The sequence below is a fragment of the Poecile atricapillus genome, chromosome 2 (genome assembly GCF_030490865.1).
Source record: "Poecile atricapillus isolate bPoeAtr1 chromosome 2, bPoeAtr1.hap1, whole genome shotgun sequence".
NCBI classification, from domain to species: domain Eukaryota; kingdom Metazoa; phylum Chordata; class Aves; order Passeriformes; family Paridae; genus Poecile; species Poecile atricapillus.
In genome coordinates this window covers 119212442-119234185 of record NC_081250.1, presented here as the reverse complement: position 1 = coordinate 119234185, position 21744 = coordinate 119212442, and the positions used below count along the sequence as shown (strand labels likewise).

General features: G+C 42.9%; 1 protein-coding gene across 2 annotated transcripts in view; it reads right to left on the bottom strand.

The window, feature by feature from the left end:
• Positions 1-15535, bottom strand: part of TRIM55 (tripartite motif containing 55) — a 35662-nt gene extending 20127 nt beyond the window's left edge. The window contains exons 1-5 of one of the 2 annotated variants that reach the window (XM_058830831.1): positions 15216-15535; positions 14640-14812; positions 6204-6369; positions 4422-4517; positions 358-591 (exon numbers count right to left, since the gene is read on the bottom strand). In XM_058830831.1, the coding sequence (XP_058686814.1) occupies positions 358-591; positions 4422-4517; positions 6204-6369; positions 14640-14812; positions 15216-15404 (858 nt within the window). In that variant the 5' untranslated portion in view covers positions 15405-15535. The remainder of the gene's footprint in view (positions 1-357; positions 592-4421; positions 4518-6203; positions 6370-14639; positions 14813-15215) is intronic. The other variant, XM_058830830.1, reaches the window with a different exon arrangement.
• Between the last annotated feature and the right edge of the window lie 6209 nt (positions 15536-21744).

Below are 21744 nucleotides of genomic sequence, written 5' to 3'. Positions count from 1 at the left end.
AAACCTATAATTCTCAGAAGTTCATATACACATAAGCATACTGTTCCCTGATGATATTGATGGGAAAATAAACATTAGCTGGAAAATGTTTCAATTCCTATTTCTTCTAAGGGGACCAGAAATTCATACACAGGATGGTATATTTTGGTGCAAATAGCAAATACTCATGTTCTTGATTTGGATACTGCCCAGAAGAAGAGTAGTTATTTGTCTGAGCTGATTCAGGTGTTTAAAAAATGAGTTTGTATAAATGTTCACTTGAAGATTAACAAACTCTGAATGGGCCTACAATTGAGAAATACTTATATATCAATAAACACATCATTATTTTTCTATCTCTATTTATAGACATTATACCTGCAAAAACACGGCCATTTCTGGTTCTTCCATGAACTGGATTCCCGATTCAACTAGTTTTGACACTGCTTCCAAGTGATCCGCATACTTCTTCATCAGGGAGCGGACATGTTCCAGTTTCTCCTCTTGGGTTCTAGTGATTATTTGTGTCATCTCATTTTTTCTTTCTTCCAGTACAGAATAGAGATAATCAAATTTTTCACACAACTGTTCTTTCTGTCGTCTGCAGCATTCCTGTGAATCATTTGGTTTATGTTAAACATGTTATGTTCTTAAAAGCGTTTCTATTTTTACAGTTACTTGGAAGCATTTTCATCAAAGAAATTCCTCTTTCTGAACAGTGCAAAGGATTCTGAATGACCCCAGAGACTTTTGTAATTTTCAAAGTCCAAGCTGTTGGAACAAAAGTTTAAAAACTCTTCTCAAACTCTGAGTTTCAAGCCACTGAAAGCCCCCAAACAGGTTATTGTATAACTTGTGAGTCTGCTAAAAAAAGCAAAAAGGTATTTATGATGTCTGTAGTGATACATCAAAGTCTGCAGAAAAAGTAAAAGCTCCCACCGTATTAGCAGCTGGGTCCATTTGCGTGAACAGAATGGTTTTAAAAAGAGTGAGCATCTCAAACAGCTCTGGAGAATTTTCTTTTTCCACCAGAGTACCTGGAACAATCCCGGCTCGATTTTCACATACGCCCTCTTAGACTCTATTTGGACAAGAGGTGTCCATTATATTTCATTTACTGTGCACTGAATGAGGTAGAGGTTCTGCAAAGAAAATGGTATGTGACAGAAGCACAAAGACAAGAAGGAGGAATCAGATTCCAACCGTATGTTCAGGCACTGATTTTCACATTGTTTCTTGAGACACTTCTATTGTCCCTCCAACCAGAGAACAGCATCTTTCACTGAGTTAGGAGGATGGGTTTGATGACTGCTGCATTGAGTGGCTCTCTAAAAAGAACAAACTGCACTTGTAAAGGAGAATTTATGGGGAGGAAATGAGGGACAGATTATATATAATGTCTGAGGTCTACCAAATGGAAGTACTTGAGTCACCTGTGTGCCCCAGGGCATGACCTTATTGTGGTTAGACCTGGTTGTGGATGGTGGTGATTGTTTAAATCTCTTCCCTAGGAACTGAGGTTGAATTGATTCCTCGTCTTCATCCCTTGAGGCATAATGCTGAGATTCTGGCAGCACAGGATTATTTACAGTCCCACAGAATTTTTGGTAGTGATAAGACTTATTATTCACAGCACTTGGCTAGAGAGAATCCCATTTTTTTCTTGACTTCCAGCCAGACCTCATTCCTATGAGTGGTGATAGTCTGCTCTGTATCATTCAAAGGAGAAAGCCTTTCAGAGATCTACATTTGGCTAAAAATCATTGTCTACATGAGGGTGGAGAGGGGATTGAAAGCACATCTTGATGCATCGACCCAAGTGTCCACTTCTGCTTCTCAGTGAGGAGGGCTATGCTAAACAAGCACTCCTTGCTGGGGGTGCAGGCTTGTCCTGCCTTTCTGGGAGTCCTTGTCACTTCCCAGAAATTCTTGATCAGTGCAATTACGAGATGGGGTTAAGGAAGTTTTCAAACCAAGTGAGTCCTGGTTTCTGTATGTCCTTCTACGTTCAGACCTCAAATAATCTTCTTCCACTCCTCTCCTAGCTTTTCCCCCTTGAAATGTCATTCAGATCACTTGTAAAACAACCTTAATTTCAAGACAGCTGTGTGCTATTTTTGTCATTTGACACAGGACAAGTATTAGGGGGGGAAGAACAAGCAAATGATAGCAGGGTGCCCTGAGAGACCCTTCCCTGTCTTTAAGCACTAATAGATAATATTTCCTGCCAGCAGATATTACAGAGTTGTGAATCTCAAGAGTGAGAGTGCAAAACTGCACTCTCACTTTCTAACTGCAAATGCTGAAATATTTCTGAAATATTCTCTTTCTGTATAAAAAGTTCCCATATGAAGTCTCTGCCTGATGGAATTACTCTAATCAGATTCTGTGTAATGAAAAAGGTTAACAAATACATGACTTGGCATTCTAAAAAGTTCTCAGCCTTTTTGTTTTTTAAATCACAGCTACATCAAAAAGAAAGGAGTCCTTGCTACTGAGCATGAATCCCACTGCTCATTCCAAAGGACCTGTATTGACCGGCCTGTGCTCTTAGCATTTGAAAAAACATTGTAATTTTTCCTTTGTTATTAGACTCCCATACAGAGCAAAACAGAACCTAATTATTGATTATAGTTTTCCAGGATTTAGCATTTTATATTCCTTTCTCAATTTTCAGTATAATATATGAATTAGGTCTACTTTTCAATAGTTAAAAGCTGTACAAGTATTTTTTTGCTTTTCTGGTTTTTAAGGTTGGATAGGTGCCGTGGCTAAATGTAGATCTGTAGGCTATTACTTACTCCAGCTAAAAGTAAAATGATCATGTATTTTCTACTAAAGCAGATATTTCTTATTCTCTGCAAAGTGCTAAGCAGAAAGAAGAGACAATCCTGGATTGTGTTATTTCCACGTGTAAACATTTCTGAGTTCCAGCTGTAGTTTTTCGTCTTCAAGGACAAACTGATGTCAATTCAAAGCTCCTGCATAGTAGGAAATGTGATTTGCTTGAAAAGTAACACAGAAGTGCCAAGGTAAACTCTGTTTTCTGCAATCTTTGACTTTAAAGGTGAAAAGCCTGATAAAATATCTGAAGGTAAAATGGCTGCATTTTCTTTGGGCTTTGACTTTAAAGGTTAGATTTTCAATTGAGTGGCTGACCCTGAGGAAGCTGGTTTCAGAAACTGTTGTATTTTTAAAATTATTTTTAGTACAGTGTTTTCTCCATACTTCAGACTAGGTGTTTGAAGATTTGCTTCTGGTTCAGTTAGTTCAACTTAAATGAGTGTAAGCTTCTGCTTTTGTATCATTCAAATTTCTGCACTTAACCTACTTGAAAGGCTTGTTTCTGTCTGCAATGTCCTGATAGCAGCCCATTTCATCCTTGCGGCATGGAAGCTTCCCAGCTACAAAGTCCTGACTGCCATTAATGTGCTCTCTCTTTTACTTGGGGCAGTGGTTTTGTGTTCTTTGAAGCAAACTCAGACATTTTCAGTTCCTTCTTGCCCAGAATTGCATACAAAGATTGTGTAATTGTTTTTTCTTACTAATTACAATCTGTACATCTTGGATTATCTTCTTTTTCCCTACCATTTCTCCTTTCTGCTCCAGCTCTGAAGGGTCAATATAATTCTAATTCGGCTGAGAAGGATGTGACTCCTTCACTAGGTGCTTCATCAAAGTCTGACCACAAAATCAATTCATATGAACTCCTTTCAGCCTATTGTTCTGTGATGCTCAGGCTGGTCAAAACTGATGTTTATATTTGCTTTGCTGATGTAAAGCTCTCAGAGGAGGTGAAAGCCACTTCTGCTATTGAATAACACAAAACTCATTTCAACTCTTCCAGCATAAGGCCTTCACCAGAAAGTCCAGTAAGAACTCAAATTCTAACCTCCCATGAGCAACAAAACAAGACTCCTTAAAGGACAACATATTAAAACACTACTTTTGTGCAGAAGGCAAAGCAACTAAATACAGAACATACACTGACATACCTGGGAACCATGCTGTGCCTACCCTGTGGCTGAGACTAAGGCTCTGTTCACCAGACCTGCCAGACTTCAGACTAACTGGTCTTTTACAGCTCTAGAACCTGATTTTAGATGTTAAATGGGTTGGGAATTGATGACATTTTGGCAGATCTGCTTTTAAATTCAGTGAGATCCTATTCCACTAAGAATATTGAGCAAGACTTGCTGATATGGATTATCCTTACTCTTTATCCTCCACCATATAGCAAATGTCAGAGGTGCTGAGCAGGATGTACCCTTTGATTTAGGCAGTACATCTTGATAATGTATAAAGCCATGAGGAATGGTTTAGTGAAACGATGTGGGAATGCATTTGGGTAAAGTGAGATCTGTTAAAGAATGACCATTACCAGAAGTTTAAAAGATGCAAGGTCACACTGAAATAACTTAATTTAAAGACGTGGTACCTACCTCAACTGTCTTGCAGGTCTCCTCCAGCTGTGTGATAATCCCTTGCATTCTGTCATTGCTCCCCACCAGGACTGCAATGCCATCACTCAGCTCAGACTAGGCAGTAAGGGGACAGCAAGCAGAAGAGTGTTAGGTGCTGTCACACTTCAGGGTGACACATCTAAGAGTGGGGAGCAGGGGAAAAATAAGCCATACCCAGGATATTACTTCATCTTTCCACCAGAACTGATAAAAATTGGAGCTTTATGTGCCCACAAGATACCTGTTTGTATTTTGACGTTTGTTTCCTCCTTCAACACACTATGAAGACATTTAGGAGTTTTTAATGGAGAAGAAACTGTGGTTTGGAAAGAGGAAAGCACTTTGTTCTAGAAAGTTCTTCTAGATGCTTTTGTCTGAAGTGTTATTTCAACAGGCCCCAAATATTTCCATTGGGTTTGTTGAGAGAAAAGACTCTTGAGGGGTTGTTTTTTCAGTGTCTAGCCACACCACTGTTATATTTCCTTGAGGACTATAGTTCTTGGTCTTGGAATAGAGAAGAGGTGGCCCATGGACCTGGAGGGACCAAGGTGTTACAGAGTCCCTGGCATGCAGGGAGTGGGGTTGGGGTTGTGGTGAGAGAGGGCAGGAGAAAAGGAAGAGAAGGTAGAGGCTGAGCCACTGGCATGAGGGAAATGAGTGGAAGAAGAAAATAACCTGAGTGGGGGGGTGGAGATGATTGTGAGATAACCCTAAGAGAGACAAAGAAGCCAGTCCTAGGGAACTTGGGAAGGGTGCTGGGGCTGCAAGGGGCCCTTGGCACACCCTTGTAGTAACAGAGACAACTGTGTTCATGGTCTCCACAGCTCTGAACAGGATCCTTTGAGGCCTTCACAGCTCTGTAAAGGCTCCTTTGAAGCATGCATCCTGCAGCTTCCAGGTTATGCCTCTCATCTTGGGCATGACAACCCCTTTCCATGGGCACTCTGGAAAGGAAGACACAGCTTGCAAATCTCCACAGAAAATGAGTGATGGGGGCATGGATTTAGTTCAATAAACTTCTCCTTCTTCTCCCACCTTTTCTGATTGAAAATGATGTTTTTAACTCCCTTCCTAAAGCAACTCCTCATTTGTAGTTTACACACACACGAGCATCTGTGTGACAAAGTTGGAGGCTAGGATTGAAAACTTGGCCTGTCTGATTGCTTGCCCCACTGGGGCCCTCCAGAAAAATGAGCTGTTTATCTCAGGAGGATAACCCAGTGAGTCAGGTTTTAAATTAACACTGTATTAAAAATAAACAAGTCTTTTACTGGTGACAGCAAGGGCAGAAGATGTTAGGTACATCCTGTGCTGCCAACTATTGAATATTTCTTCATTCACTTGCAGGAGGAGATTTTTCACTTAACTTTTCTTAAAAAATGGCATGCTTAAATGTAAAAGTGTCTGATAGATAACTACTTGATTTGAAATGCTCTGTTCTCTTTCCAGTTCTTAGTGTTGAAAATACCACTTGTTTGTCTGATCTAAAAGCACTGCAAAAAAGGGATTAGGAACTCAAAAGAGAGATACTCAGCTCCACATCAAAATTGGGACAAATTGTAATATCATTTTGTGTGATCATTTATAAATTTATTTTCCTGTGTTTCTAAACAGATTTGTAAGAGCCATTCACTCACACTCAATGGTGGCAAAGGCAACCCCAGACCCCTTTGGAAACTCACAGGAAGCTCATGGGAACACATTCCCATTGATGGTCCTGTCAGTTTCTTCAAGGACTTTGAGATACAGAAAGATATTTACCTTCTGTTGCTGGTAAACATTTGTGAGAGGAGCAACCTGACAGTCTTTGTGGGCACCAAAGATTTTGCACAAGGAGCAGGTGGGCATTTCACAGTTCAAACAATAAATATTAATTCTCTCATCTTCGTGCTCTTCACACATTGGCTGGTCACACTTCCTGTCAGGTCTGCGAAAGAAAACATTTATTTAAAACAAAGATGGTGCTCATGAGTTTCTTCTAACAACATTTAAGAGTGTTAGCATGAAATATGGTACATTTGTATAGCAGCATCCAAGGCTGACTGAATGCGCAGTGTAGACTTAAACCTGCCACATGGGATGACAAGAGACAATGGTAGAGCTTAATGTCCTGACACAATATGATGTGGTAACAAACCAGCAACATGACTTCATATGGGGATTTCCATATGAATGAGGAATGTGACTGGGAGTGTGACACAATGCTTGCTCATATTTGAAAATTTAAATAACCTCACTAAGCCTGGACTCAGACTACACATGTATTTTAATTAGCATGTTATCTGTCTGAAATATGAAACACGTAATTTCTTTCCGGTTCATCATGCAAATTGCTGTGCACTTGGCTTAATGCAGCAAAGCTGTTATGGGGGAGACTGATTTTAAGCAAGAGCTAGAGAAACTGATGAACCTTTTGGTTCTTAACTCTAAATCTCTACTGATGAGCTCTGTGAGGCCCTGGTCAGTCAATATCAAACAGCACTGGGTCCTTACAGTCTTTACATTAGGCTAGCAACCAAAACAAGGTGTCACACAAATTAATTTCAGCGGGGTGGCACATGTCTAACTTTACAGTGTCAAATGTTTTAGCAGTAGTTTATTCATCTGTACCCAGCAGAAAGGGCATGGGCTACACAAGTGTTCTTCTCTTGTGCTAAGCCAGGAACTGTTGCCACGTTATAGCTCAATCTGATCGTCTCTTCACCAAAATAATTTATCTTTATACACCCAAATTTGCACAACCTGCTGTCTTAGGATAATTTAGTTTTAGCTTCCTTCAAATGAGCCAATTAACCAACATTCCCAGTGCAAGTAACAGCTCCAGTCTGGTGTGTGTGGGCAGGGCGGCACTTTCCTGAACCCACACTTCAGGCTTAGCACCCTGAGCACATCTGCGGCATCACATGAGTGTGTAAGGATGTTGTACAAAAGATAAGGGCTAGTAGACTGATGGAAAGAGTGTGTCTAGGGTTCAAGCCTTCAAAAGCCACCACTGTTACTATGGCAATGTTAAATATTTTCAGCATAAACCATAATCCCCTTCTGCTACTGTTTGGAAAGGGAACTATGACTTACCTGTAGCAAGTGGAACAATGGCATAATATAAATATATTTTTCATCATTAGGAACTATGGAATTTAATGGAATTACATGGGAACATTTTTTAAAGCCCTTCTACAGATCTCTGTAGCAAGGAGGCAACCAGCCATTCTATTAAAATTTAAAATGTATGGAAAAAGAAAATCATTATTTTATATTACAGCAGAGTCTTTTCATACCATTTGGTAGAGTGGATACAGCATTTATTTTTTGATGACAAAGTATAAATTTTCTCTTCTGAGGGGAATGGAATATGATCAGTTAGACGCATTAAAAAAAAAATCTAGCAAGAAACAAAATGTCTCACACATGCGTGATTTTTTTTTTTTTTAATTCAAGAGTGTGCTGGGATTTAAAGGATTCATAAGGAAAATCTGTAATCAGCAATATAACATGATATACCAGAATAAAACAAGACAAACACTTCTGGAGAAAGCCTGAGTTATTTGGGCCAGATTTCCAGCATTCGTTAACATAAGGCACTTTGTCAAATACAGCATTGTTTCAATGCCAGTCAAAAAGAGATGTGTCTCCTCCATAAAAAATGCTTTACATTGTTTGCAGATTACCGCAAACAGCCCCTAATATATTCATGTCATAGTGCACCAGTGGGAGGGGCCATGTGTGAGTGCAATACAGTGAATTTCAAAGTGATTAATTAAGCCTGAGATAGCAGCTCTTCCTACAAATGTTTACAAGATCAGAGCCAGAAACTACTAGAATTTTATTGGACACTGGAACAGTGCCACGTGCATGAAAGACACATTGCATAGAGCAAAAAGGTGACGGAGTCAAGCAAGTTCAGCCAGAAGGAGCCAACCTTCAAAGGTGCCGCGAAGAGCTGGAAGCAACCTGGCAGAACTCCCTGAACTAGTGGGGCCCTGAAGACAGTGTCAGAAGACTAGAAATAAACAGATTTACAGTCTCCTCCCCAGGCAGTGCAAAAGGAGAAATTTTTAGCACACCACTCCCTGACTTCAGACGGGATCCTCTTAATCTATGTTGGGGTAGCAAAGGCCAAAACACAACCTCTAAATTTAAAATGGAGATTGCTTCTGAAACAGGAGATTAAAGAGTAGCTGATAGGAAAATGACTGCATGGCTTTAGTAACAGAAAAGATTCACCACAGCTGCGCTGGTGACCAGAGAAATGTCGGGTTGCTGAAATGTCCTGATAACTTAGTTGTCTCATTCTCTCTGAAATCCTAAGCCTGTGTTTGACTGCTAGAGGCTTACTCCTTCCCATTGAAATTGTGTTTGGACAACACCTGAAGAACTGACTGGGTCCTGTTCTGGACGGCCCAGTGCATGAAGACACTGACATACTGAAAGGAGTCCAGAAAAGGGCCCTGAAGATGATTCAGGGTCTACAGCAGCTCTCCTGTGAGGAAATGTTGAGAGAGCTGGAACTTTCAGCCTGGATCAAAGAAGGTTAAGGAGAATTTTAACAATGACCTTGACTTTATCAATACCTCTGATTATCTAAATACTTGAATGGAAGGTGTAATGTGGATGGAGTCAGGCACTTTTCAATGCCAGGACCAGAAGCAATGGGCACACACAGAAACACAGGAGGTATCCTCTGAAGATCAGGAAACACTTTTTTACTGTGAGTGACTAAGCACTGGCACAGGTTACCCAGGATGGTAGTGGAGTTTCCATCCTTGAAAATATTCATAAGTCATCTGGACATTGTCCTGGGCAACTGGCTCCAGGTCCTGCTTGAGCAGCTGGTAGTTGGACCAGATGATTTCCAGAGGTTCCTTCCAATCTCAACCATTCTGTGACTGATTTGGTGGGGCAGTGCAAAGTTGCTGGGCACATGAAGAAGCACACTTTAATAAAGAATATAGTAAGACCTTAGGAAAACTGCTGTTAGAAAGCATGTTTTCTGCAGGATTTTTTTCAAATCCAAAAAGGCTTCTACTGAAATCCTGAATCTAATTTTGATAGTGTTTTTACTGAGGATCCTAAGACAGCTGTAGCCCTTCCTGTGACATCACATCACCTGATGTCTGCATCTGGTCAGGGGATGGAGAGGATCTGCATGACTTTGTGAGGCACAGTCAGGTCATAGTGAAGCCATGAAACTGCATTTGCCACAGTATCAATCTTGAGCATGCAGTGCTAATGACTGCCCCCCACCTGACTTCATGCTGCTCACGACAACCCTTTGAGTCTGGTACTACAGCAAGATTTTGGTCCAGTTCACTTTCTGCTGTCCACTCTAAGCCTTATTTACAAAGGTTTTTTTTAATAAAGATGTCACAGGAGACAGTGTCTAAAGTCTAGATAAACAGTATTTATTGCTCTCCTCTCATGTCCTGAGTCAACTCACTATAAAAAGGCTATCAGAGTAGTCATGATGATTTCCTCTTCATAAATCCATGCTGACTATTTCTAATCACCTTCATGTTATTTATATATTTGGAAATGATTTCTAGGAGCATGAAATACTTTCTAGGGACCAGTGTGCATAACTAGCCTGTAGTTCCCTTGATTCTCCTGTTTGCATTCCTTGAAAATTGGAGGAACATTTGCTTTCTTCTAGTCCAGTCCACAGGAAACCATTCCAATTGCCTTTCAAAGATTATTGAGTGACCTTGCAATAATATAAGTCAGCTCCATCAGCACTTATATCTGCCTCCCACCAGGATGTCCATTTTTTTTTTTTTATTCTCTAACCTGATCCCCCTCCACCAAAGGTGAGTCTTCCTTGCTCTAGACTTTCCCACTGGTCTCAGTGGGATTCCATAAAACTCAACTTAATAGTAAAGTCTGAGGTGAAGGTGGCATTGAGTACATTGGCCTTTTCTATGTCCTGTGTTACCTGAGGCCCTTCTCTGTTTAGTAGAGAACTCACAGTTTCCCTAATCTTCCTGCTGATGAAACTGTAGAAGCTCTTATTAGCTTCCATGTCCCTCATCAAAATCAGTTCCAGGTGGACTTTGGCTTTTCTAACTTCACCAGCGTGTGCTTGGGGAGTGTCTCAAAATCTTGCTGAATCACCTGACCATCTTCTTTTTGCTTCTTTTCTAATGCTTTATTTTTATCAGGAACTCTCTATTAATCAACACAGGTATTTTGTCAATATTGCTTGAGTTCCTGTATATGGGGACAGACCATTTTTGACCTTGCAGGAAGGTGGTCCTTGAAAATCAGGCACAATGATGGACTCTCAAAAGCAATGAAAAGCCCACCAATATCCAGGGTAAAAACGGGGCTTGAAAAATGAGAAGGCTATAGAAGTTCATGTGTACATAAGGATTCCTGTAGCTCTGTTACACTAGTATCATGAATGCCCAGCCCAAGAAAACTATTGGTGCAGGTGAGCTTGGGGTTTTGTCTCATGGGGAGTTGGAGAAGATCCAGACTATCTCACTCCTCATCTCTTTCACTGCACAGCTTGTGGGGCTCCTCCTCCTTGGTGGCCTGTGGTCAGGGAACACATTTCCCTGGCCCAGCCTGTCTGAGCTCCTCAGATGCCCCTGCAGCCTGGCAAGAAGATATATCCTGCCTTGGGAATTTGGGCTAAGACCTCGGAGGTGTCAGGGACAGAGACTTCTGGCAGTGCTGGCTATGGGGCCCTGCAGGACATCAGCACCATCACAGAGCCCATGTAGGCTGCTCTCAGCACAGCTTGGTCCCTGCTGCACACTCTGCTCCATCTGTGCTTGGGGCTGCAGGGACAGCCTGTTCCTCAGGCTCTCTCTGGTAAGTGCAAGGCAGAAAGAGTGCTTGACCCTCCCTGATCGGGATTCAGCTGGTAACAAAGCCCAAAGCACTTTTTGATCTGGAATAGCCAGCTGAGATCATTAGAACCTGCCAGATTTCACAAAAAGTCACAGCCTCCCGTTGCTACCCTTTCCTGCTGACAGCAGGGGTCCTGATGTTCCTCAGGTAGTTTAGGTGATCAGTGGCCTACAGACTTTCAAAGACTGGTTTAATTTTTAGCCAACTCAATTTCCACTGTTTTCAGTCCTTTACTGTCTTTTAAAGCTTTTTACAAGCCACCTCCTGCTTGAAGAATTCTTCCCCTGTGTTGCTAACACATTCTAAATTGGGCAACAGGCTATGCTGCCATCAGCTGGAATTTGATGAGCAATGGGATAAAAGACCATATGATGTGATACTTAGTAATAGGAGGGGCTGCATATGAGGGCTCAGGTGGACTCTCCCAACCTCAGTGCAGCTCCTGCCCCAGTTTTTTTTAAAAAAACACCAATTCCTTACTTCAAATAGAAAATCCAATTACAAAAAAATAAAAAACAAGCAAAAAACCCAACCAAACAAAAACCAAACAAAAACCAAACAAACCTTTTGAAACAAGCTATTTTTTGCTAAGCAATAGTCAAAGTTTTCTCCCCTTACTCTCCCTTTAAGTTCATGTGGAACGCAGATGGGAGCTGGCCTCATTCTGGCACATGCAGTTATACTGAATTATACCCACAGGAGAACTCGATGGGAAGAGGCTCCTGTCTGGAAATCACACGTGCTGCTAGTTTGAATGGTTGTTTTGGGAGGAACAAGGGGACAAAGATCACATCTCACCCTTCCTCCTACATATCTCTGCCAGACCCCAGTTGCCAGGATGGAAGAGACTGGTACAAAAGGAAGAAGTGGGGAAGACTTGATTTCCCTTGACTTTTTGCTTTCAGTGGGACAGCACAGGGAAAAGCCATGAAAGATCTGCTCACACTCTCAGGGGAGCCCAAGGAATGTTAGGCAGAGGGAGATAAGCAGCTGAGGCCCACAAAGGACCAAATAGTTTAGATAGTGCTGCTATGTGCTGCTGCTACTATGTAACCCTGACAATAACTTTCATTCTAAGGACATACATGAAGGTTAAATAAGCACTTTAACAGATTAAATAAACAAATCTTTTGGACAAATATATAAGCAAATTATGTTCTTTCTTTATTATTTTCTTTTTTTCTTTTTTTTTTTTTTATTTTCCCATTTTATTCATCATTTTTTACTTTCATGGAATTTTTAAAAGATCTACTAACTCTACTAAACCTATTCTTATATTTCTCATTTCTACTTAATTGTATTTTGTACCAATTCCCCATGAACTACATAGGAAAGAGGACCAGCTTTTTTTTTTTTCTTTTTTTTTTCTTTTTTTTTTTTTTTTAGTTAAATACAACTCTGAGCTGAAAAAAAAAAAAAAAAACCAAGGAAGACATGAGGCCACACATGTCCAGCTTGTTTGGTCAAAAGCAAAGTCCACAATTGCAGCTTTGTTGATTCATTTCCTCTGAGATTTTCCTGACTAAAATAATATTTGAGTATCAGTGACACACAGAGGGGTAGCTGACCTTTACTTGGCATGGAGTGCAAAGGGCAGCAGAAAGGACAATTTTAAGCCAACTTCGTGCTCTCCAGGGCTTTGGAGCTCCAACCTATGCCCAGCTGCAACAGTCCTCAGAGAGATTCAAACAGCTAAGAATAGCCAAAGCTACGGCCAGGCTCCAAAGTGTTGCCTCTGCTGGTGACTGTCCTCCTCTGCTGGAGGAAGCATCCTCAGCCATCCCTGGGTTCTGTTGGTTGTGTCCATCTGCACCAGTGATGCCATTGTCTCTCTGTCCTGGGAAACCCAGCTCTTTGCTGTGGTGGGATCAAAAGATCCAGGGAGCATGGCCAAGATTACAACTTCAAGGTGAACAAAACACCTTGTCGTACAGAACCAACACTAAGTATCTATGCTGGTGACAAAAAACAGCTTCCCTGGGCAAGAGCTCCTTGCTTGGTGGCCTGGGGCCAGGTTAACTTCATCATAGGATCACAGACTTATAGAATGGTTTGGGTTGGAAAGAACCTGAGAGATCATGTTGTTTCAAAAGCCTCTACCTTGGGCAAAGACACGTTTCACTAGCCCAGGTTGTGTGAAGCCCCATCCCTCCTGGTCCTGAGCTGCTAGGGATGAAGCATCCACAACCTCTCTGGGCAACCTGTGCCAGTGCCTCACCACCCTCATAGTGAAGAATTTCTTTACATACCTAATGTAAACCTAATCTCTTTCAGTTTAAAGCCTTGTCCTACCACTCCATGCCCTTGTCAAAGTCCCTCTCCAGCTCTCTTTTAGCCCCCTTTAGGTACTGTAAGGTGCTATAAGGTCTCCCCAGGGCCTTCACTTCTCCAGGTTGAACAACTTCATCTCTTTCAGAGGAGAGATGCTCCAGCTCTCTGAGCATCTTTGTGCCCCTCCTCTGGATTCACTCCAGCAGGTCCATATCTTTCTTGTGCTAAGGACGCCAGAGCCGGATGCAGTACTCCAGGTGGGGTCTCATAAGAGCAAAGTAGAAGGAGAGGATTATCTCCTTCACCTTCCTCGCTGCTAAGTTCTCCACAGTGGCAGCATGAATCCAACCCAAGGAAATAAAGATGAAAAAACATTTTTCTATTTCTGGATTCATTACACATCAAATGCAAGAAATTACCATTCAGGAGTAATCTTACTTTTAAGAATTAACCCATTCCCCTGCCCTGAGGTCTTGATTCTTGTGCACAGCCACAGATACATATTGTTTACCACTCTTTTATGGATTCCTAAATAAGACTTAATTTCATAAGTTCACATCCCAAACTGACAGGAATGGAGATATTTTTAACAGAATTTTCATTTGGCATTTTCATTATAATGCAGGGTACCTTCTGTGTGAAATTCAGTTTTCTTCTTGTTTGCACTGTCTGTACCTCAGGATTTTCTAATAAGATTTGAAATCCTTTCCCTTCTTTAGCATGAGAATGTTCAGGTTAAGGAGAAAAGAAATATATGAACTGTTTTTGCAATAAATGATGTTAACCATGATACTTTTCCCTTAATCATGTGAGTAGCTGTGCTGACCTCAAAGGCGTTGCTTGCACAGGTAAGTGTTGCTCATGTGAATAAATATGGCCCAATCCTCTGCTGTAAGTGGAAACAGGGAAGCTCAGCATCTATTTGGATAGTTTTTTTGTCCTCAGTGACAGCTGACTTCATGGTGCAGCAGATAGTCAGGCATGGCAGCACAACCCCTTTCTGCTTTTCCAAGAGACAAAACAACAAAATCAACCTCACGTGTGTCCTCCGAAGGACATGCATTCCCTTGTTACCTTGTGGACTCCTGCTTGTAGATGTCGATGATGTTCTCCACCAGCAGGTTCCTCTGCAGCCCGTAGACACCGTGTCGGTCCAGGACCACCTCGTGCCTGCAGGAGGGACAGCGGAAGCGGCCTCCCGATGCCACAGTTGTACCTCCCCTGGTCGGCAGGTAGGGGTTGGAGGCCTGCTCTTGCCAAGCAGCACAAGGAGAGGGAGTTATGGCCATGCAAAACCATGAAAGCCTCTTCTAAAAGCACCAAATGTTAGGAAACCATTTGTCACTATGCCCAATGAGAGGGTAATTCCAACATGCCACCCTTGGGAAAACACCTGGTGGCTGCTGGGCAAGGGGCCAGTCCCTCAGCTCACGCTTGGCCATGTCACCACAGCCAACAGGTGTCACTTTCACCTGCTGCGAGCTCAGCCCTGGCCCCCGGATACATCAACTTTGGCCTTAAATCACTCCCCCCTACCTTGTCTCACCAACTGTTAAAATTGATCTACCAAAACATGTAAAAACTCTTCTTTCCCATTCATTCCAGCCAGTCCTGCTTGGGAAGCAGAGCTCTCTATGGGAAGAAACCTACCTGGAAGATGTCACTGGCGCACTTCCGACAGAGGTTGTGCTGGCAGGGCAGGATGACCACTGGCTTGGTGAACATCTCCAAACAGATGGGGCAGATCAGCTGTTTCTCCAGGTTATCCATAGTTTGCTGCTCTTTGGAGAACGACTTGTAGCTCAGGGAGGTGCTCATCCCTAGCTTTTCCTGGGGCATATGCTCAGGGCCACGGCCTTGTGGAGAGGTTTTGGGGTTAATTTCCCTTGAAATAAGTCCAAGGCTGTGCTGCGATCAGAGGCTCTCTGGGTTGCTCGGGCCAGAGGACATTGTTTGAACAAGGGGCCGAGCAGAGCTGGGGCTGTTTTTAGCAGCGCTGCGTCACGAGCTGCCGTCCTGCCGTGCCCATATATGCGTGTGAGAGCAGGACAGGCTGGGACAGGTGACGGCTGCCGGGGGAGGGGGGGAGGCTGGAGAGGCCCTGGCTCTCCTCACTCACACATGGCAGCCTTCACCCCTTGAGGAGTTGGGGGAGTGATAAGCAAAGGCCATCCGCTCCCTTTCCTTATCTTTGCAGGTCAATGGAGACTGAAGGGCTTGTCCCAGCCTGTGCAGCCACGTCCTGTAGCCTAATAGACATTCTGTTGTGAGCAAGCAGCTGCGGCCATGAGAGGCAGAATATAATTTTGGTCATGTGCTTTGGCAGGCTCCAGGATCCTACCTTCCCAAGGTGTGAAGTACATGTGGTTACTGGAGAAGACAATAGGAGTGATAGCTGCTCTGGAGCTTGAACACTTCAGGGTGTAAACATCTCACTGCCTTGAAATCCAGACAAATTAAATTGCCTGCTTATAACTGTGCTTAAGTTTGTTCTGGTAAAATTTTGGTCTTCGGAGCTGTAACATAAAAATCCAACATGACTATTTGTGCCACTAACTCCATGGTAAGGTTAAATATGCATGAAAAACATTATTTGGATTTCCTGATGAGAAAAAAACCAGAAGAAATACAATGTGAAAGGCTTTCATTTGTGCTGCTAGAGAATAGGTACTAATTGTATATGCTCTCTCTGCGATAGTTTAATTCAAATATATTTCAGTTTTGGGCACTGCTGTGTTTATATCTGTTTATTAGACACTGATATCCCTTTCAGCTTGGCACTTGTTCCAGAGTTATTTTTAAAATGACAATTTCCCAGATAATTTGTGACATGTGATGCCTGATCTTAAGGGAAAGCCATCTGTGCTTCTACTTGCCAATAATTTATCACACAACTGTACAAGCAATAAATATCTCATCCCCAAATTTAAGCCAAAGTCCCTGCATTACTGTATAATATCACTTTGCCACCATACTGTACATGTAATCAGAATATTTTCTTTTTCAGTCAATAACTACAATAGTTTCTCAGTGTCTTGTAGAAACCTTTAATGTTTATTCTGCTTTATGACTGTATAGTGCTTGCATCTGAAAAATGCAGTAGAGCAGCTGAGTGAATACCCTACACATCCAGATTCTAAAGCAGGGCCCTCAGTCTGCATGCAACACCGGTCTGGAAACTGTGCACTTCAGGAAAATATAAAAGTGAAGGTTTTAATGGATTTCTGCATGAAAATGAATACTATCCTCTGCATGCAATTGTAATAAATAACATTAAATGAAATGTATTATTGACTATTTTATTTTCAGCGCCTCACATGCTTCTTAAGTGTTTGAGTGAACTCCTGTACTCATTCACAACCCACTGAGCTGGAAATTCCCCTGTGTAAACTTACACACATTTGTCAGCAGTCCCATAGAAACTAATCGATTTTTCTAAGTCTTGCATTCATGGGAAATTAGTCATAGTTCAGTTAAACCCACTTGAAATCACACCTTTACTTCAACTGCCTGGTGTGGACTAGAGCCTGGAGTCCAGTGGGAGAAGCTGCTCTGGCAGCTGAGCTGCAGACAGCTGGGGCTTTTGGCAGGGCTGGCAGGGAGCCTTCCCTGGCTGCAGCAGCAAGAAGATATTTCTCTTCTTTCCCTCCCCTCCATAGCTGGGTCAGAGGTGACTTTTGCATCTGGAGGAATCTGAACCCCTCATTCTTGCCCTCCTAACTTTGAGTCAGCTGCCCCTTGCACAGCAGAACCTGCTTCAATAAGGGGCTCTGAATTAGATGAGGAAAGCCATCCTCATCTGGCAGGGCAGGAACTTCCACCTTACTGCACAGGCAGAAACAGGGAAATTCTGGAGGGAAAAGCTGAAGGCTAGAAATGTCAGCACACAACACATCTGCAAATGCTGATGTAGGGAAGGAGGTGTTCATGGCAGGCAAAAAAGGCCATGCTGGCCCTTTGGAGAATGAACTGAGGGATCTCTCATGGTGTAACATGCCTCTGGGATGAAATTCTGGTGAGTTTAGGTTTACTTACCCACAGTAACCCCCAGAAACCTTCTGTTAACTGGCTGAGTGGGACATCTGATGCATCTGCAGATGACATCTGGTAGTGAAAAGGTGAGGGACAGTGTGCTGGTGGTTTTCTCCTTTCTGTGTGCTGAAGCATGCTAACATGGACAGGTAACAAACAGTACAACCAAAAAGAGGAGTCAACAAAACAAAGATAAACCCATCTTTTGTAACCAGGCCTGAGCTGAAATATTTTTTCTGCAGACATGTGAAAAATTAGTACAGGTTTTTCTGACAGGGTATTATGAACCACAACAATAAATTATAGGTAAAGAAATGCAGAAGCTTAACCAAACTTGGAAAGGCAGGATGGGAAATTCCAGGAAGGCCACACATTGTATGACCAATTTGCAACAAGGAGGAAAAGAGCCAAATCCAAGTCACTGAGAAAAAACAGGAAGATCCTGCAGCTGGCCTTCAGCAGGGACTACTCAGTATAAGTCTCAAACAACTCGCACTGAGAAAGAGCCTGGCACCCTCCGATCTCTCCTGGCAGCCCTGTCCCCCTCCTCTTCCTCCCCTTCCACTCCTGCAGGGGAAGACCACCACCACACACAGCTGTCCACCTCTGAGGAGTCACCAAGTCAAGCCATCTCTCAAGGGATAAAGAAAGGGCAAGAGGATTTGCTTTAACATTCCTTCTGGACAGAAAATATGGATGACTTCCAGCCATCACCAAGAAGAAATTTTTTTTTTTCCAGTATTGCTTGTCTGGGAGTGTTACACAGCTTTGTTGACATAACCAGAACACTAATTCCTAAATATAGTTTTGCTTTTACAGACATTACTTCTAACTCCTCTATTTTGCAGCCGAGTTACAGCTTATGGCCTGTGCACTGATGGCCTGGAACCTGGAAAGCTGGCTGCAAAGCAGTGGGTTTAGGAGAGGGATTTGGAAAAGGAAGGAGAGGTTGAATGCTGTCAGGTTCAGGTTTCAATGCCATAATGGCATCTCTGGGTTTTGCATTCACAGAATTCCCCTCTGCAACCTCTTATCTTGTACCAGAGTTGTGAAGCTTTTGTGTGTCACTCAGAAAATCAGCCCTGTGGCTCTCTAGCATGACTGGAAAACAAAGAGAAAAATCATATTTTGGCCAGAGGATGCTGTCAAAAATAAGCTCCCACATGACTTGCTTCCCCAACGAGCCTGCAGAGACAAAGTGCATTCTGCAAGGAGCAGGCTCCTTGTCCAGGCATCCTGTCCTGGACATGGTGGGTGGTGAGAAGCATCCTGGTCCATGGGATGACAGTGCCTTGGCCTGCTGCCACCCCACCTTCTGTCTGTCCTGGGGGTGAGCAAGCGCCCCGCCACCCAGCCCAGGAGTGGGAAGACCTCTACAATGGCATCTGCCTAAAGCAGATGGGAGCTGCCCATCATTCCCTGGGAAGGGATCAACACCCACCCCCACCCCACTGCCTCCAGGAGCTCCCCACAATCCTGAAGTTGGTCAGACACACCTGCAGGCTTCCCACAGCAGCCCAGCTGCTGGAAGAGGACAGAGCTGGTGGGTGCTTGAGCAATACAACATCCTAACAAAAATGAGGTTGCCATTTCCAAAGCTGCTCACCCAAATGTGAGACTTAGGGCATAATGATAGTGCATTCTTCCCCTCTTCCCATACCGCTAACTCTGCTTGTTGTTTTGACTGAAAAGGTTTGTATTTTTAGCTAAGCATCCCTGGGGAGGCTAGGGGAGGTTCTCCATCAATCTCACCTTTTGTCTGTGCCCATTCACCGTGCTGTGAACAGTTCCTCAGAGGCAGGTGGCAAGCACTGGCATTCCCACCTACAAGCCAGCATGTTGGAGATTCAGATTTCACTTACATTGGCAACAACTTACTGAGCCGACAAGCCAGCTACAAGATGAAGCCCTCCTACCTATACAAGTGCAAACTACAAATTATATTTTGCATTTCATGATTTTATTGTGATCCATATACACTCCATGATAAATACTGAGACTACTCTTGTGTGTGATTCAATTTATGCAGCCAAAGAGAGCTTTTGCAACAGAGACAAGTGCTTTGAAAAACAGTTGCTTTTTGAGGCTGACTTTTTTTCACTCAACACACACACACACACACACACACACACATATATATATATATATATATATATATTTGTCTTTGTGTACCTCATATGTGATGACAGGCCATATGTGGTCAGTATTTGGAGACCTTCTAAAAACAGTCTGAGGGTTGGTTTCAGATCTCCAGGAAAACAAAGACCAGCACAGGAGATAATGACATCTTTAGAAAGTTTCTTTTGCACATGAAATCACAGCAGAAAAGGAAAGCTCAAAGCATTTCCAAGGGTGAGTCACTGGGAGCACATCAAATGTACAGGACATGAGATTTCAGGCACAAGCTGCAGAGACCACACAGAGGGAGGATGTCTGTCCTTTTCTTTTTAATAGAGGGTGGACACTGCCCTGAGCTGAACTGTGCTCAAAAGCAGCCTGCTTTGGGCTTATCCACACTCAAGGACCTGGTTTGCAGCAAAGCAGTGGAAACATGGGATAAAAGGGCATATGTATTAGATAATAACTTCTGTACCAAATTAATCAGTGGTACCAACATGAATTATAGCAGACAAACCTCAGAGATTTGGATTAAAAAACCCTGAAAACAGTCAGAGTCTGTGGACAAACTGCATCAAGGATTCATTCCTGCATGCTGTGGTTCTTCCATCATTGTGATACTAAAACATGAGGTCACTGCCCCATGTGTCTGCCTGGGAAAAAGAAGATCCTTTGGCTTCCTTCTGCCCTCCAGCAGTGCCAGCAAGCCAGCATGAACTTGTGACCCAGCTTTAGGGGACACAGGGAAACAAAGCCCTCCTGAAAGAAGGTCCTGGTTTCCTCAGAGTCCTCAAGATCAGGATGAGAATTGGTGGTCACGCCATACCTTTCAGGCAGGCAGGGTGACCCTGCAAGGTGATTAACATGACGTATTTATCATGTTCCTTGCAATTATCTGTATTGTCTAAAGTATCAAAATCAGTGAGCCTGAGAAGACCGGATGTAGGAAAACAAACATGAAATGAACAGTTCAGCATGTCCCCAAACCATATGCAACTTTACAAACCTGGAGATTTCCAAACCCTTATTCCCTCCACACATCACAGCTAGAAAGAGATCCATATTTCACAGCCAAGGCATAAAAGTATGTCCAAAGGACTGAAGGAAGTATTGAATGTGGGAAAGGAACAGTGCTGTACTACTGTCTACCTAAAAATAGGTCCTTTCCCAGGCTAGGGACAAGTTTCACAGATAACAGGAACAGGCTTGCTTTTCCACACCCCCAAACATAACCTGCAGTGAAAATAAGACATGAAGGAAGAAAGGATATAAGTAAAACAAAAGCAGTTAGAAAAAGGGGAGAGCACACCAGTTAGAAAAGTGGGAAAATCTCACTTCCTTTAAAAGAGCAAGCAACCAAGTACTTTACTATTTTAACACAGCCCTCTGCTTTTCAAATGCACCCCTGACCCTTTCCCCTCTACTTTGCTATTACAGCATCCCATGAGAGCCTGTTTGTAATTCACAGCTCCATGTCTCCCCTACTAGCAGAAAGGTAGGAATGGTGAATCCTCCTCAGGTACCTGCATTTTGTGGAATAACAGGGATGTTTGTTTCTGGAGTGCGGGAGTTGGTGCTGTGGCAGTGGGGAGGAACAGAGGTAGCATAGCACGGGCAGTGCTAGGGGGCCTCCTAAGCATACCAGAATTTAAGGAAAAGGGTTGCAGAGCTTTAGCAACATGATTCTTGACTGGGTGACAAATTTTTTTTTTGCTCTGGACTTAACAGCCCATAGCACTCCAAACCCCACTGCTGCAGCCCCAGCTCTGTCAGTAGGAAAGGAGAGTGATGTTCAGTAGGGAGGGACTTGTGTTTCACAGCACAGATCCAGCTCAGGCGTCCCAGCTGGCATCAGCTCATCACTTCACAGGGGTACAGCCCTGTCCCAGTGTCAGGTTTCTCCCTAGCCTTGGTCTGCTTGACATAAGCCACTCTTGATGCTATTTCAGAATGCTCTCCATTGCTCAGCTGGCAGAGCAGAGGACTGCAGATATTTTTTTTTTTTCCAGGACAATACTCAGGTCCATAG